This window comes from Trichosurus vulpecula, chromosome 4 (assembly GCF_011100635.1).
Source record: "Trichosurus vulpecula isolate mTriVul1 chromosome 4, mTriVul1.pri, whole genome shotgun sequence".
Taxonomy (NCBI): Eukaryota; Metazoa; Chordata; class Mammalia; order Diprotodontia; family Phalangeridae; genus Trichosurus; species Trichosurus vulpecula.
The window spans coordinates 7,565,320-7,580,307 of NC_050576.1; the positions used below are offsets into that span (position 1 = coordinate 7,565,320).

General features: G+C 40.5%; 1 protein-coding gene across 1 annotated transcript in view; it reads left to right on the forward strand.

Annotated features, from left to right (window-relative positions):
• Positions 1–14,988, forward strand: part of NEGR1 (neuronal growth regulator 1) — a gene marked incomplete at its 5' end in the record, with an annotated part of 1,111,620 nt that overhangs the window by 624,799 nt on the left and 471,833 nt on the right. The window contains 1 exon segment of the mRNA XM_036754187.1: positions 9,721–9,846. Coding sequence (XP_036610082.1) covers positions 9,721–9,846 — 126 coding nt within the window.

A 14,988-nucleotide genomic window follows, 5' to 3' on the forward strand; every position in this document is an offset into this window, starting at 1 on the left:
AAGGATTTCTGTTTCAGATACAAATTGAATTAAGTGACTGCCAGAGTCTTTTCTGACTCTTGTATTCTATGATTTCACTTAAAATGATCATTGATAATGATAGGCTGTGATTTCAAATAGACAATAATCAAAGCATTTTTTTTTAATTTGGAGGGTCCTGATGGGATTCCTGAAAATCATATTTATCTCATGAATTCATCTTTAACTAAATTGACTACCTCCTCTTTGACAAAGCTGACAAATAGTTTGGCAGGATGGGATGCTTAAGAGGTGGTAAAGGAGCAGTGAAAGGAGGACCCTGGATAACATGTAAACATTGTGGATAATCCACATACAGGCAATGGAGACATCACTACTCCAATTCATCATCACCTCTTAGAACGTCTCATTTCCTTCACTGCTTAGCTTTATTCTACACAAGGCTGTTGGAATACCTTCGCCCCCCACCCCAGCTCTTAATGTTTCATTCCCAAAATTACCTGGAATTTATTGTTTGTTTCTTTGTAGGGGGAAGGGAGTTATATATCATCTTCTCATATAAAGAGTGAGCTCTCTACATAGAGTAAGGACTGCTTAGTTTTTGTCTTTGCATCCCCAGCAGATAGCACTGTGACTCATACACACTAGGCACTTGTTGTTCAGTTGCTTTTCAGTTGTGTCTGACTCTTCATGACCCCATTTGGGGTTTTCTGGGCAAAGAAACTGGAGTGGTGACCATTTCCTTCTCCAGCTCATTTTACAAATGAGGAAACTGAGGGAAACAGGGTGAAGTAACTTGCCTAGAGTCACATAGATGGTAAATGCCTGAGACCAGATTTGAACTTAGAAGGTTAAGTCTTCCTGACTTCAGGACCCAAACTCTATCCACTGTGTCACCTAGATGTCCGTACTCAGCACTTAATAAATGTTTATTGATTTGTCAATAAATATGTAAAAACAGGTTCTAAAGAATAAAGCTCAATATGTAAATTATAGTATAAAATACAGAATAAAATAAATTATAAAATAAATACCCAGAGCAGTTCAGTAATGGGGTACTCCAAATGAAAACTCATTTTCAAAAGTAGTTTTGTTAAAAGAGCTATGAATATTGGAAAACCTCTCTTACTCCTAAGCCAACTTAAACTCCATTTCACAACTCCAGAGTTGGGATGGCCTCCGGGCTTCTATGATCTATCGAACTTCTGCACACCAATTAATTATGGATTTTTACTTCAGGTTGGTCCACCCTCAATTACAAATCTCACTAGGAGAAAAGCCTTCTCTAATTCAGATTGAAATCTTTAATTTCTCCAATTCTGCTACATTATTTAGAGACACCGTTATTATGTCATGGCAATCATTTTTCTGCATTTTACTTAGACAGTTTGCATTGGTAGATGAACAACAAACATATAATTCAGTATTATTATCCCCAAGGGTGTGGATGTTTGAATGTCATACTGTAGCAATACAAACACTTTTAGAAATCCACAGACAGGCATTTGTTACAGTTATCTTGAAAGTTTTCATCCTTTTGTACGTAAAATCTTTAAATGAGATGGTAAGTAATATCTTTATCTACTTGGTAAACAATATACATCGATTTGAAATAAGCTTATGACCAAAATATCATTATTTTACTTGTCTCATGTTTCTTTTTCTCCCCCTCTGAGACTGCACTTGTAAGAACATGGTCCAGAAGCTGGTTCATGTTAGGATGTCATTCAGGAAGTTGTGTAGGTAAATTCCTGGGATGGAGGACTCTGTAAACTAAGATACTCACATTTCTAACTCCTGAATTTCTTCTCTGTACTGGACACTTCCCTTAATGAGCAAGCATTTAAGGTCCTGCTAGGGGCTGGGGATTGTGCTTGGCCCCAAAACAAAAAAAAAAAATGAAGTAGTCCTTGCCCTCAAGGAGCTCCCATTCTCCAGGGTGAGTCAGTCTGGGCCAGGTGGGCCGCTAGGCACTGGGATGCAAAGAAAAGCAGAAGGCAGTGCCTGCCCTCAAGGAGCTCCCAGGCCAATGTGGAAACCACGTGAAAATGACCGTGCAAATAAGATACAGACTAGCTAAATAGGTCACTGAAATGGCATGGAGATTAAGGAGGACTGGGAAAGGCTGCTCGAGGAAGGTGAGACTAGCTGAGACTTGAAGGAAGCCAGGAAAGCCAAGAGGCCGAGAAGGGGAGAGAGAACTTTCCAGGCCCAGGGCACGGTCAGAGAAAACACTTGGAGTCCAGATATTGAGCAACTTGTGTGAGGAGGTTGAGAAGCCATTGTCATTGGATCCCAGAGTAGGTGGAGGGGAGCAAGGTTTAAAAGCGCTGTCAAAATAGGAAGAGGACAAGGTATGGAGGGCTGAAAATGCCAGCCAGAGGGTTTGGTCCTGGATGCCACAGGGAGACACTGGAGTCTATGGATGAGGAAGATGACATGGTCCCATCTGCTCTTTAGAACGATCAATGTGACAGCCCAGTGGAGGAAAGACATATTGAATTGGGGGGAGACTTGAGGTAGAGAGACAATGCCAGACAACTGCAATAGCACAGGCACGAAATGACAAAAGCTTGTAGCAGGGCAGCTGCAGTGTCAGAATGGAGGAGAGGGAAAGGAACATGCATTTATTAACCCCCTACTGTATGACAAGCACCATGTTACACACTTTACAGATATCTCATTTGATCTCACAACTACACTGGGAGGTAGGTGCTATTACTACCTTCCTTTTTCATTTGAGGAAACTGAGGCAGACAGAAGTTAAGTGACTTACTCAGAGTCACATAGCTAAAAAGCGTCTGAGGTCAGATCTCAGGACTTCCTGGTTCCAGGCCCACTGAACTATCTCCAAGCATATGTGCCTTTAGAAAAGGGGATATATGTGAGATCTATTAAAAGGTAGAAACAACTGGACTTGACAACTGATAGGGATTGAGAGTGTAAGTGAATGAGGAGTTAAAAAATGATGCCTCGGTTTCAAGCCTGTGTGACTGGGAGAACGGGTTATCTTAATAAGAGAACTGGGAAGAAGGGAAGGCATGGAGGGGGAAGAAAATGAACTCAGTTTGGGGGCATGTGAAGTGTCCGATGTTTGTTGGATATCCTGTTTGAGATGTAAAATGGGCAGCTGGAGACACAAGACTGGAAGCCAAAAGAGAGATTCGGCCTCCACAAATAGACCTGAAATTTATCTACGTCAGTGGCAATTGAATGAATGGAAACTGAGCTTCCAACAAATAGTGTAGAGGGAGAAGAGAAGAGGGCCCAGAGCAGAGTCTTGGGAGATCCCCGCATTGGGGAGTGTGATGTGTCTGAAGATATAGCAAAGAAGGCAAGGAAAGAGCCATCAGGGAGATGGTGTTAGGGCAGAGCAGAGTCATGAAAACCTAGGGAGACCAGAGCCCCAAAGAGAGGGTGAACTGCTCCACAAGGATGAGGACCAAGAAAGGGCTATTTGATTGGGCAAGTAAAAGAATAGCAGCAACTTTGAGAACTGAATGATGAAGCCAGAATCTGAACCACAAAGAGTTAGGAAGGGAATGAGAGGAAAGAAGGTAGAGGCACCTATCCTTCACAAGGAATTTATCTACCAAGGGAGGAGAGATACAGGAGCATAGCCAGAGGGGAAGGCTGGATCAGGGAGGGGCTTTGGAAGATGGGTGAGGCATGGACTGACACAACTGAAGATTAATCAGAGTGTGGAGATATCTGAAGACATCTATGGAAAGACACAAGTGTCTGGAGCATGCTGGAATGCCCTGTGGTCCTATAGGGAGAAACAGTGCATTGAAGTATATATGAAATCTAGGGGGAATAAAGAGAAAGTACACTATTACATGTTATCTCATTTTATCATTTTCATTCTTAAGTACTTCAGTGTGTCTGCTATTTGGGTACCACCTTCACTTGTATGGACAGCGACCCATCACCCTTTCAATGTGCATGACTTCTATCTATATCCTCCCGTAAATCATTCCCATGGGGTCTGCCCACACATCCTGGGGGCTTCCTTCAGATCTCTTACTTATGATTGGAAAAACATGAACCATTCATCAATTATTCCTCCCTCATCACACTACTGACAAAGCTTCTTTTCCCATCATACATGTCTCTGAAGACACCCCCCCCCCGCTTTGGTTTGACTGCTGATTGGCAGTTTGTTGTATTCTACTCATGCCAAACATGCACCTCTTCACAGCTATTTGTGTGGCCTCAACCTTATATTTCATGTATTATATTCATATAGCATCCTTGGAAGAATATCATTAGTCAAAAGATAGGCATTTGTTACAGGGAGAACCACAGGGTCATGAAAAATAAGGCCCATTTTCCCAAAGGCAATCAGTCCTACTCTCCTCTGTTTCAATGCTGAACTCAGCTAGTTATACAAGCTTAGCATCTGGCCAAAATATATGCACGAATGAACCAACCCTATGAAATATCCATGATAGCCTGAACAATAATTAATTTACTAGTTGATGTCTTTTCTGTTGACCTGCTAAACTGTAAGTTCCTTCTTATCAAAGACTGTCCCATGTTTCATTCATCAGTTCTTACATTTATTATCAAGGGTTTGTGAAATATTTACTAGCTTTGTTTAAGTCCCAATTAAAACCCCATCTTCTACAAGAAGCCGTTGGATACCTTAATTATTTCCGAGTAGCCTGTCTATAGCTTGTAGCACATATTTTTTTTTTATTTTTTGCTTGCTGTCTCTCCCATTAGATTGTAAGATCCTTGAGGGCAGAGACTGTCTTTTGCCTTTTTTTGTATTCTCAATGTCAGGTACATGGTCGTGGTTTTTTAAATGTTGGTTGACTGACTGACATTGAATTGAAATGTAATTACATTAAACATTAGCCACAGTTCTATGCACATTTCAGGGACCTGGATAATTACTGATTTATTGACACCTTCAGATAGTACTGACACCGCACTTAAAAATGTTACTCTTTTTTGTCTGCTTTAAGCATTGGCCATGGTTCTGTTCTGAGGAGAGAATCATTTAGGATGACTGCTAATGAATAGGCATATAACTACTTTACCAGGCTGGGGAGCTATGATTCCTACTAGATCGGAACCCATACATGAAAACTCTGAATGGCCTATTTACCAGGAGCAAATTCACCAGCAAAGCAAATAATTGCCTTTCCTTCTTCATACGTATTGGTGGGTTTTCAGATCATCCCTTTCTTTATTAGCTCCCTGCATCCCAAAACATATGCCATTCAAAGAAAAAAAAATCGTCGCAGCTACTTTTGCTCTCTCAAATCTCACACCTCACAAGCTGGTTTTTTGAGTTAAAGAAATCTATAATGGGAATGAACTTAAAAAGGAAATGTTTAAATAGAACAAACTTGAAAATGCACTAGACCAACATTTCTTCCTTACTGCACAAGCTAGTATGCATACGATTTGGCTGAATTCTTGTGGCACACGGATGCTGTTGTCTCCCAGGTGGTGCACAAGTAGAAACAGCAGCAACAGCAGATGGAGCTTCCCTTCCTCCAAACCCCGAACTGTGCACGTGTCTGAAGAAGCAGAGCAGCCATAGCAAGAGTGCTAAACTTAGTCCAGAGAAACATGAGTTCAAATCCCACCCCAACACATATCAGCTGGAAAACAATATGCAAGCCACTTCATCTCTCTCACCCTCAGTTTCCTCTTCCATAAAATGGGCAGGATGTTGTAATATCAATTAAGTTGGGACTTTTTTACTGTTTCAGAATGATTAATTAAGTGTCTTTGAGCCTTACTAGGTACAAAGCCCCAGGCTCAAACCCTTATCTACTAGGTTCTAAGCCTATGTGGGTGTGAAGCCTTCAGGGTCCTAAGGGGAGTTGCTAAGACCAGAGCCAATAGTCGGAGCCGGAGTTCTGGTTGCTCAGATGACATTTGATGACATCCAAAGACTGTATAAAAAGAGAGAACAGAGCTATTTGCTAGAGGCTCTCACTCCTGGTGTAGTGTTAGCGCAGGACTCTGAGCAGCCACTCTAAGAGCCTCCCAGCTCACCCAGATGTTGATGGTTTCTTGGTAACTATGAATTGTATTTGGTCTGTTTATAACGTATGTTTGTAATTTGTTTGTATTTGCTCTGAAGTTCAGGGTGAAGGATTGAAGTAAGATTGTTAACCCCTTAACCTTACTTTCCTTAGTAAAGCAGATCAAAAGAACCTATAATAGCAGCATTCTTGTTGTTGGGCTTGTGTTGGTCTTTCACCCCCACAGCAGCTGCTAGCTGAATTGTTGCAACAGATGTATGCCCTCAGTAGAAGGTAAACCCCTTGAGGACAAGGACATTTCCTTTTTCACCTTTGTGTGCCCATTACCTAACACATTGCCTTATACATGGTGGGTGTTCAGAAAATGTTTACCAGCTTTCACTGAATGTGTTGAATTGATGAGACCCTGGGAAGAAATTGACTAAATCTGACATTATGAAACATCTGGAGCTCCAAACCATTGCTCAACCTTTTGGATATCAATTTAATGTTAACTTTGGAGTCTGAGCAGAATGCTAAGGGGCCCCGATTGATTCTTTAAGCCAGTGAGAGCATAGCTTTAGCAAGGCTTAGGAATATGTTATCAGCATCTTCAAAGTAAAGGAGCGTGTCCGAAGGAACTTAGAGAATTTTTCGACAGTTTCTGAGATAGTAGATTTTCACCATTAGAAGCATCCTCAGGGCTTGCCCGTACAATTCATCCCTAAAAAGGAATCACTTCTATAGGATCCTTAGCAAGTTGCTCAAAGACCTCTACTGGGGGAGAAGTGTGCCAGAAATTAGAGAGTGGTTGAAAAATAGCTTCAGACATAGAATCTTGTGGCCAGATGTGCCTCCAAAATTTCTCATTGATGAAGAAAACTAGGCCTGAAGATTAATGGCCCACCAAACACAGAAATATTCTAGGGTGCTCAAGGAAAATGGGAGCAGGAGGCAGACTGTTTCCCTTTACTACTATGGGTAAGAGGAGAGAGCACCGTATTATTTTGATCATCCTTATTTTATGATAAAAGGTCATTAATATCTATCACAGTTTACGGTCCCCAATCTTCCCAGTATCTAAGAACTCTTTATTTTTAGCATTACAAAGTGATTTCCCTTATTTACCTCCCTAAGTCACACTGAAGGGATGCATATTTTCTGGCCTTTCTGTCTTACTATGCGATTTTATTCCAGGGCAATCAAATGTCTTTCTCCTGCTGCCTCTTCCAGTGAAGACAGAAATAGTCTTTGGTTTGGGATAGGTAATTTTGATTCTCTGTCTTAGAAGTAGAGCTCATTGAAAAACAGGATAATAAATTGTAAATGTCAATTAAAGTATGTAACGAGAAAACAGGCATAATGGCCATAAAGCATTAGTTACATAGAATCAAACATTTTGTAGTCACAATCAACCATCCTGGATATTTTGTAAATGCTATTTTTTTTTATTACAAGAAAAATAGAAGTGAAAATGTAGGCCATAGTATTGACAGTTTTCTTGACATCCAATCACCATTGGGTTTTAGCACAATTATGATAGCCATTTTTTTTCTCTCAAGAAGCCACAGGACCAGGACAGGTCATCATCCATCCCATGGAGAGCATTCTCTAGTAATTACGTGGATTATTAGGCATCAACTAGAATCTTGGTTCTAGTTTGCAAGGTTTAGCATGATGCAATAGTAAGAATAGTAAATGGGGAATCAGGAGAGACTTGGGATGAATCGTGGCTCCAGCAGGCGCTGGCTGTATGACCATGGACAAGTCCTTTGCGTCTTCATTTGTAACATCCAACTTAGTAGATTGGGAAGAAACTTTGTAAAATAATATTTCAAAATTATAAAAATGTTCATCATCATTATTAATAATTTAGAGCAATAGGTCATGAAATAAATAAAGGATAAATGGGGACTTTGGTGAACACATTCATATCAAAATTCTGTTTAAGGGGGTCTGAGCCAGGCATGGTGGCATAGCCCTATGATACCCCCTCCTGAAATTTTGGTTTAGAGATTTTGAGCTACAGGAGGTAAAAGTTGATTGAGAGTAAGCACTGTTACTGATTAATATGGTGAGTCTCTTGTAGAGGGGGAAGGGGAACTATAATACCTATGGATCCCAGGTCAGGAAAAAAAAAAGAACAGGTTAAATTTCTCTCCTGATGAGCACTGAGATGGCCATGAGTGGCTGATATACTTCCAACTAGGATTAGACAAGGAGAGCCTGCCTTCTAAAAAAATAAATAAGCTAAAAGACAAACAGATAGAAGATAAATGATTAAATAAACACGTGGACAAACAAAACAATTTTTTACAAAAAGTTAAGCCTGCCTTGGCCATTATTCAAGGGGGGCTTATGTATCATATATTGCAATTTTAATAAGAGTATTAATAAAATAATAACAATCAGCATATTTTATAAGGGTGTCATATTTAATTATAAGTATAATTATTATATTATATTTTCATTATTATAAGTATAATTATAGTTAACATTTCTACATCATTTTAAGATTTCCAGAATTCTGTATGTATATTATCTCATTTAACCTTCACAACAAGCCTGTGAGTTTGGTGATAAATAGGTCAAGGAGCATTTATTAAATACTTACCACATGGCAGGCAGTATTATATGCCCCATTTTATAGATGTGGAAACTGAGGCTGAGAGAGTTTAATTGATTTTCCCACAGTCACATGAAGCAGCATTTGAACATAGGTCTTCCAGATTCCCCATTGAGGACTTTCTCCACTGTAACACATAGCTGCTTCTAGTCCCATATAAAGCAAGAGTTTACTATCATACAATTCATTATAGACACACACACATGCATATATACACACATAAACACATATACAAACATGCATATGTATATACACATATATATTGTGTATATATGTATATGCATATGTGTGTATGTATGTGTATATATATGTATGTATATATGTATGTTACCATTTTTTTTTGCCCACGCCTCAGAGGGCAGGAGGCAGTTCCTAAGACCTAGAAGGAACTCTTAGGATTATTTATTGCACCTCTTCCATTTTACAGATGCTAGAATCAGTGGCTGAAAATGTCTAGTAGTTCATCTAAGGTCCCTTAGATGTGTAGCAAAAGCAGGACTCAAACTCAGACCTCCTGTCTCCCCAGGCTGACTTGTTTCCTAGATTCTGTTCATAGCTACTGAGCTAGGCTGGTAGGAAATGGGTCTAACATTCCCTGTGTCTGTTGCTGCTATTGCAATCAACCCAACAGGATCCTGACGCAAATCAGGAAGGAAGTTCATAGAGGCAGGAGGATTGACTTCTCTAGCACATTCAGATCACAATCAGATCATCCACTCCTGGCTATCTTAATGCAAATTAGGAGACAGAATTTTAACCTGTTCTTTTTTTCTGATCTGGCATTCACAGGTATCATGGTTCATCTTCACTCTCTACAAGAGACTTACCATATTAGTGCCCAACAGTGCAGACACAATGCTCCTTTTTGTTATCCAATCAGAATAATTAGTTTGAGAAATGCTCATGTTTCCCTAGCCTTTACCTATTCCATTTAGGGTTGTGCCTGTGGTTATTCTGTTGCAGAATGGAGTCTGCCTGCCAGCTGATGACTATAGGACATAGGCATTCATCTCCTTTAGTCTGATTAAATGGCTCCAGGGAATTAATCATTTGTGGCCTGATGTAATCTGACCTTTTTGGTTTCCTTTGCTTTCTTTTTCCTCACCATTGCATGTTTTGCCATTTCAGTTCCTCCGAAGATATATGACATCTCAACTGACATGACTGTCAATGAAGGAACCAATGTCACCCTTACTTGCCTGGCAACTGGGAAACCAGAGCCTTCCATTTCTTGGAGACATATCTCCCCATCAGGTAAACGGAAATATCTTAGTTCTGTTTTTCCTGTTCATTATCCTACTGTCACTTCATCTGTTCACCCTGTCAGGAATGTCACTGAATGTTTTCCTGTGGAATTGGTAATGTTTTCTTGAGTCAGAAAAGCTCGGGTAGTGGTGTTCTTTCATCAAGAAAATCTTCTCTTGTTTTTGTCCCTTTTTTTAAGTAGGTGAAGTCTTAAATGGAGCTATCTTGAGTAAAAGTTCATTTTCCATTGAACATTTGTACTAACTCAATTTGAGCTTCATACCTCTAAAGTTTAGTATTACCCAATGAGGTTACCAGAGACTCAGAAATCTAGAGTCTCACAGGATCTAGACCAACCTTCTTATTTTAATGGAGGGAAATTTATGCTGAAGAAATAGAGATTACATGTCCAAAGTAACGAAAGTAGTAAGCATCAGAGGCAGGATTAGAAGAGACTGAGGTTCTGCAAATTAAGGAGGCTTGCCTTCAATTTTAGCAAATGGTTTAGAACTAGAGGATTTTTTTCTTTAAATAATTGAACCAAACTCCCTCCTTTGGCCAAGGAAGGAAATCAGTTATGGGGTATCGAGTGATTTAGAATCGAAATTAGGGCAGCTCATTTGTCTCTTACTTGGGACTAGAACACAGGATGTCCTGGCTCTAGGTCCATGCCAAATAAGCAGTCAAATGATTATTTATGGATGAATGAATACTTAATATTTTCCTTAGCTCCATATTTTTTTAACCTAGTTATGTAAATCAGTTTTTTTAAAAAAAAGATCATCTTAATGTTTGTTCAGAGAAAGTAAAGGGAATTTTCATGAGGCTGGTACGTTTTAGGATGCTCATCTCATTTCATGTAACTAGGGTTTGACTGAATTGTTTTATATATTTTTAGAGGAAATCACTTCAAATGTGGTTGATGGAAAGGATTTTTAAAATAGAAGTCAGAATGGAATGGTTTATGTAGGTGTTGAAATTTGGAATTTCCATTTTATTCTGCTAATGCTTTCTTTAATATCACTTATCTTTAAGTGTCTTGGAGCTTCCTCATTTAAGCAGTAGGACTAATGAGACTTGCCCATATCACATGCTTAATATTTGTAGTAATGTAAGAAAAAATCAATATGACTCCATTATATACTGTTGGAACATGCATTTACAACCCTGATGATGTTCCTGGAGTACAAGAGCTTCTCACATCTCTGAGCACAGCCCTCTCCATGGCTAATAGAAACTTCTTTTTATTTCTGGAAGACTAATTAGAAAACATATTAACCCCTGGATTCACACAGATTATTGGTTTATCTGAGCAGGCCACATAAAGGCATTTTCTGTAGTACCAGGCCTGCTGCTAACAAGATGGTCAGCCTTGGACGAGCCATTTCACCTTTATGGCTCAACTTCCTTCAGACTCTGCTTTTATACCTCAGATACTTTATGGGTGTTGGTACATGTTCTACTCACCCAGGTCTGAACATCTCTACCACTTAGGAGATAGATGGACCTAAGTCCATATCATATGTGATATCACATATTATATTATATTATACATACATATATACATACATACAAATATGTGTATGTGTGTATATATATGTGTTATGCGCACATGCGCACACACACACACACACACACATGACTAAAATAGGGTATAATTGAAAATTGTATCACCCTCTATCCATGAGGTTGGTTATGAGCCTCTAAAGAAAGAGCTAGACTGGTCTTTAGTGAATAGCATTTTAAAATCTGTAGATCAATGGATAGAATACTGATCCAAAAATCAGATTTCATAAGTTCAAATCTTCCCTCTGGTGCTCTCTATCTTTGTGACAGTTAACTAGTCACTAATCCTGGGCCTCAGTCTCTTCACATTTAAAATTAGCAGATTAGACTAACAATTGTGTTATACCACAGAGGGTCCTCTCTACCTCTGTGATCCTAATGAAGAAACTAAATGTACTACGTTTCTAGCTTTATAGGATGCATCAGAATTCAGGCTCTGTGTAAGAACCTGGGGTCACCTCCAGGCAACAATGTGGCATCAGAGTAATGACCCTCTTATATTAAAAGGGGCATAGTATTCAAATTATAGGATTGTAGCTTTAAAGCTAGAAATGGCCTTAGAGTTCACCTAAGCCAACCTTCTCTTTTTATTTTCAAATCAGAAAGTATATATATATATATATATATATATGTGTGTGTGTGTGTGTGTGTGTGTGTGTGTGTGTGTGTATACACATATATATATGTGTGTATATATATATATATATATATATATATGAACTTTGGCGCAGTCTACATACATTTCATAAGATTGGTATGTGTTTAGAAATACTAATCACAGAGTTAAGATCATAGGATTTGACCTGGAGGGACCTTAGGTCAATTCCCAGCCCCATATTTTAAAGATTACTAAGACCATGCATGTCACCATGTAAATAGACAATCACTGTTGGGTTCAATGAATAAGTATAATGTCTCTTTAACCAAATATGTAGATGCAACAACCAGATCCTTATGTGTACTCAATTTCTGCACTCCCTCTTAACTGGAACTGAGCCAAAGACTATTTTGAGCATTGCTAAGGCTGCCTACTTCAATTGCTGACACTGAGGAACTCTTTCTGTCCCACAATGATCACATTTTACATCATCTAATCGTATTCTTTATCCAGTAAAATTCATTGTCTTTGTCACATCGTTTATTTGCCCAGCTACTGCTTTTTGAAGCGGGTTATCTATTTTGGAGGATATTGTTAGCAATTTGGTAACTGCAAGTAGAAGGCATATTGTCCTATTTTAGACTGTTTACGTTAAAAAATTGAATATTTGAAAAGACTGTTATCGATTCACAGCACCAAATTTTCTCTCCTTTTTAGGAAAAAATAATAAAATTATTGACAGGGATATCTGTCAATTTAATTGCTTTCTATAAGAAAAAAATATATAAGGAAAAAGATGCATTTTCAAGTAAGAATTGAATTTTAAAATCATATTTCTTAGAAATTTTAAAATTCTCCTCATTTTTACTTATTTTCAATGGATATGTATTATCTAAGGTCATCTTAGGTTTCCGTAGATTATGAAACCTCCAGAGCTATCAACACACTGATGTGGCCTAGTGTCTTCTCCCTTCTGGTCAGGCCACTCTTATAACTGAGAAGTTTGAAGTATCTTCTTTAAATGTGAATCAAAGTATGTCAGACTGATAAAAAGTATTTGAACTTGATATCAAATCCTTTAACATTTCTGACTCTTCCCTTGGATCCTTTAACCCTGCCTGGCCCTCCCAGACTCTTCTCACCCGGTCGAGCTGTAGAGGAAACCTCCACCCCAGCCCCCCCACCCCAGTCTCCCCACCTCCCCACCCCACCACCCTCGAATTCCTGACAACCCATTGTCTTTCAATCGAATTGGCCGATGGGCTCTTCCACAAACTCTGCATTGCATCTTCCTCCTACTTTGCTTTTAATAGTCGTCACAGTTTCTTAGGAGGCCAACAGCAGCCTCCTTGTCAAGATTGGTTTCCTGAAGATCATGCACAAGTATGAGACCACATTCACCCTTCCTCCAGTGCCCCGACTGGGAAGAGATGTGTGCGCCATCCCCATCTCCAACCTTCACCCAAAAGTCCTGAGTGCGAGTCCCGTTTCTGAAGCCTTTTGGGTGAAGTGTGAACACATGGCCACAAGGAAGGTGTCCTCAAGAAAGCGCTGGTGCGAGCCTCTGAGACCAGAGACAATGCTACTTCCCGAATGCTTCTTCAGGCCAGAGCCATGGACCAGTACCGTGGCACCCCAACGCTCTTAGATGGGGTGCGCTGCGTGGGCGCAGAGCTGGAATACGACTCGCAGTACAGGGACTGTGGCTTAGACTAAGAACCCCCCCATCCTGCTTTCCTCCGCTCCTCTGCTCCTCCCCTGTCCCCACCCTCCCCGATGGAGCAGCTGCTTGGGGGTCTCCTTTCTGTCCCAGGACTGGATGCTTTGCTACTTGGAAGGGGGAGAGAGGACTAGGAAGGACCAGGGGTCCAGGTGAGGAGGCACTTCTGGTGTCTCCCTCCGCCAAGCCAGGAGGGTCTTGGGGTAGCCTTTCCCCATCCCTTCAGCCTTAAATTCCATCCAGATTTGTCGCAGTCTGTGTTTCCTGCTGTCCCTTGCAGGACCCAGTGTCTGGGGTGGGTGGGTGGGTGGATAGATGGGCGGGGCTGGAGGTAGGGTCTTTTATCTGGGCTGCCTCCCTCTGTCTTGTATTGGCACTTGTATTGGCTTTCTTGTATTGGCTTTCTTTCTCCCTTCTGTTCTGATTCAATTACTGGATGGAATCTTTCCTTCAGAAGGTTGGTCTAGCTTTTTTATACAGGGAGGCCACTCTCTCTTAGAGGGGAGAAGGGCAAGGGAGGCCTCTTCTGTGTGCCGAGGTCTCCCTGGCCAGAAAGCAGCCTTTATGGTCTGGGGAAGGGAAGCGATTTGGGGTAGGAAGGGTCTAGCATGTCAGGGAAGCCTAAGATGCCTCTGTCCTCCTTACCCTGCCCTCTTAGCCGAGGGTTTTTCCCTCCCCCTGTGCAGTCAGTTCCCATTCCTAAGCCACAGAGTAGAAGAGATGCCCACCCTCTAGGCTTGCACCCATCTTTATAATTTCTATTGCCCCGGTCTTCTGCTTTAGCCTTTCACCCCGCCCCTCCCCCCCCCAAATTGGCCAGTGTGGGGTGGAGATGTGGTAGGAGGCTGGGCACTGGCAGGAGGGTCCTGCTCCAACCTCCCATGTGCCCACGTGTGTGCCTGTCCTGTGTTTGTTGTTTTTTTTTTTTTACATGATGTTGAGATGAAAGCCCAAAGAAATAAAAAGAGAAGAAAAACAGAACAAAAAACAAAAAGAGGGGAATTTTGAAAAGGGTAGATTTTGTCAGAAAGGTGGTTGTTGTGTTTGAGATACCTAAAGGATATGCTGCCTGGAATGTCTAGTAGGCAGATTTTGATGTAGCTACTATAGGTCAAGAGGCACTTGGACAGTCTATATAGAACTATGAGTCATGCGCATAGGGATGTCCATTTAACCAGTGGGAGACCATAAAGAAAGAAGAGAAAACAGCAGAGAACAGAGCATTCATATCCACCTAGAGTTAGCCACTGGAATGTAGCTGATAATT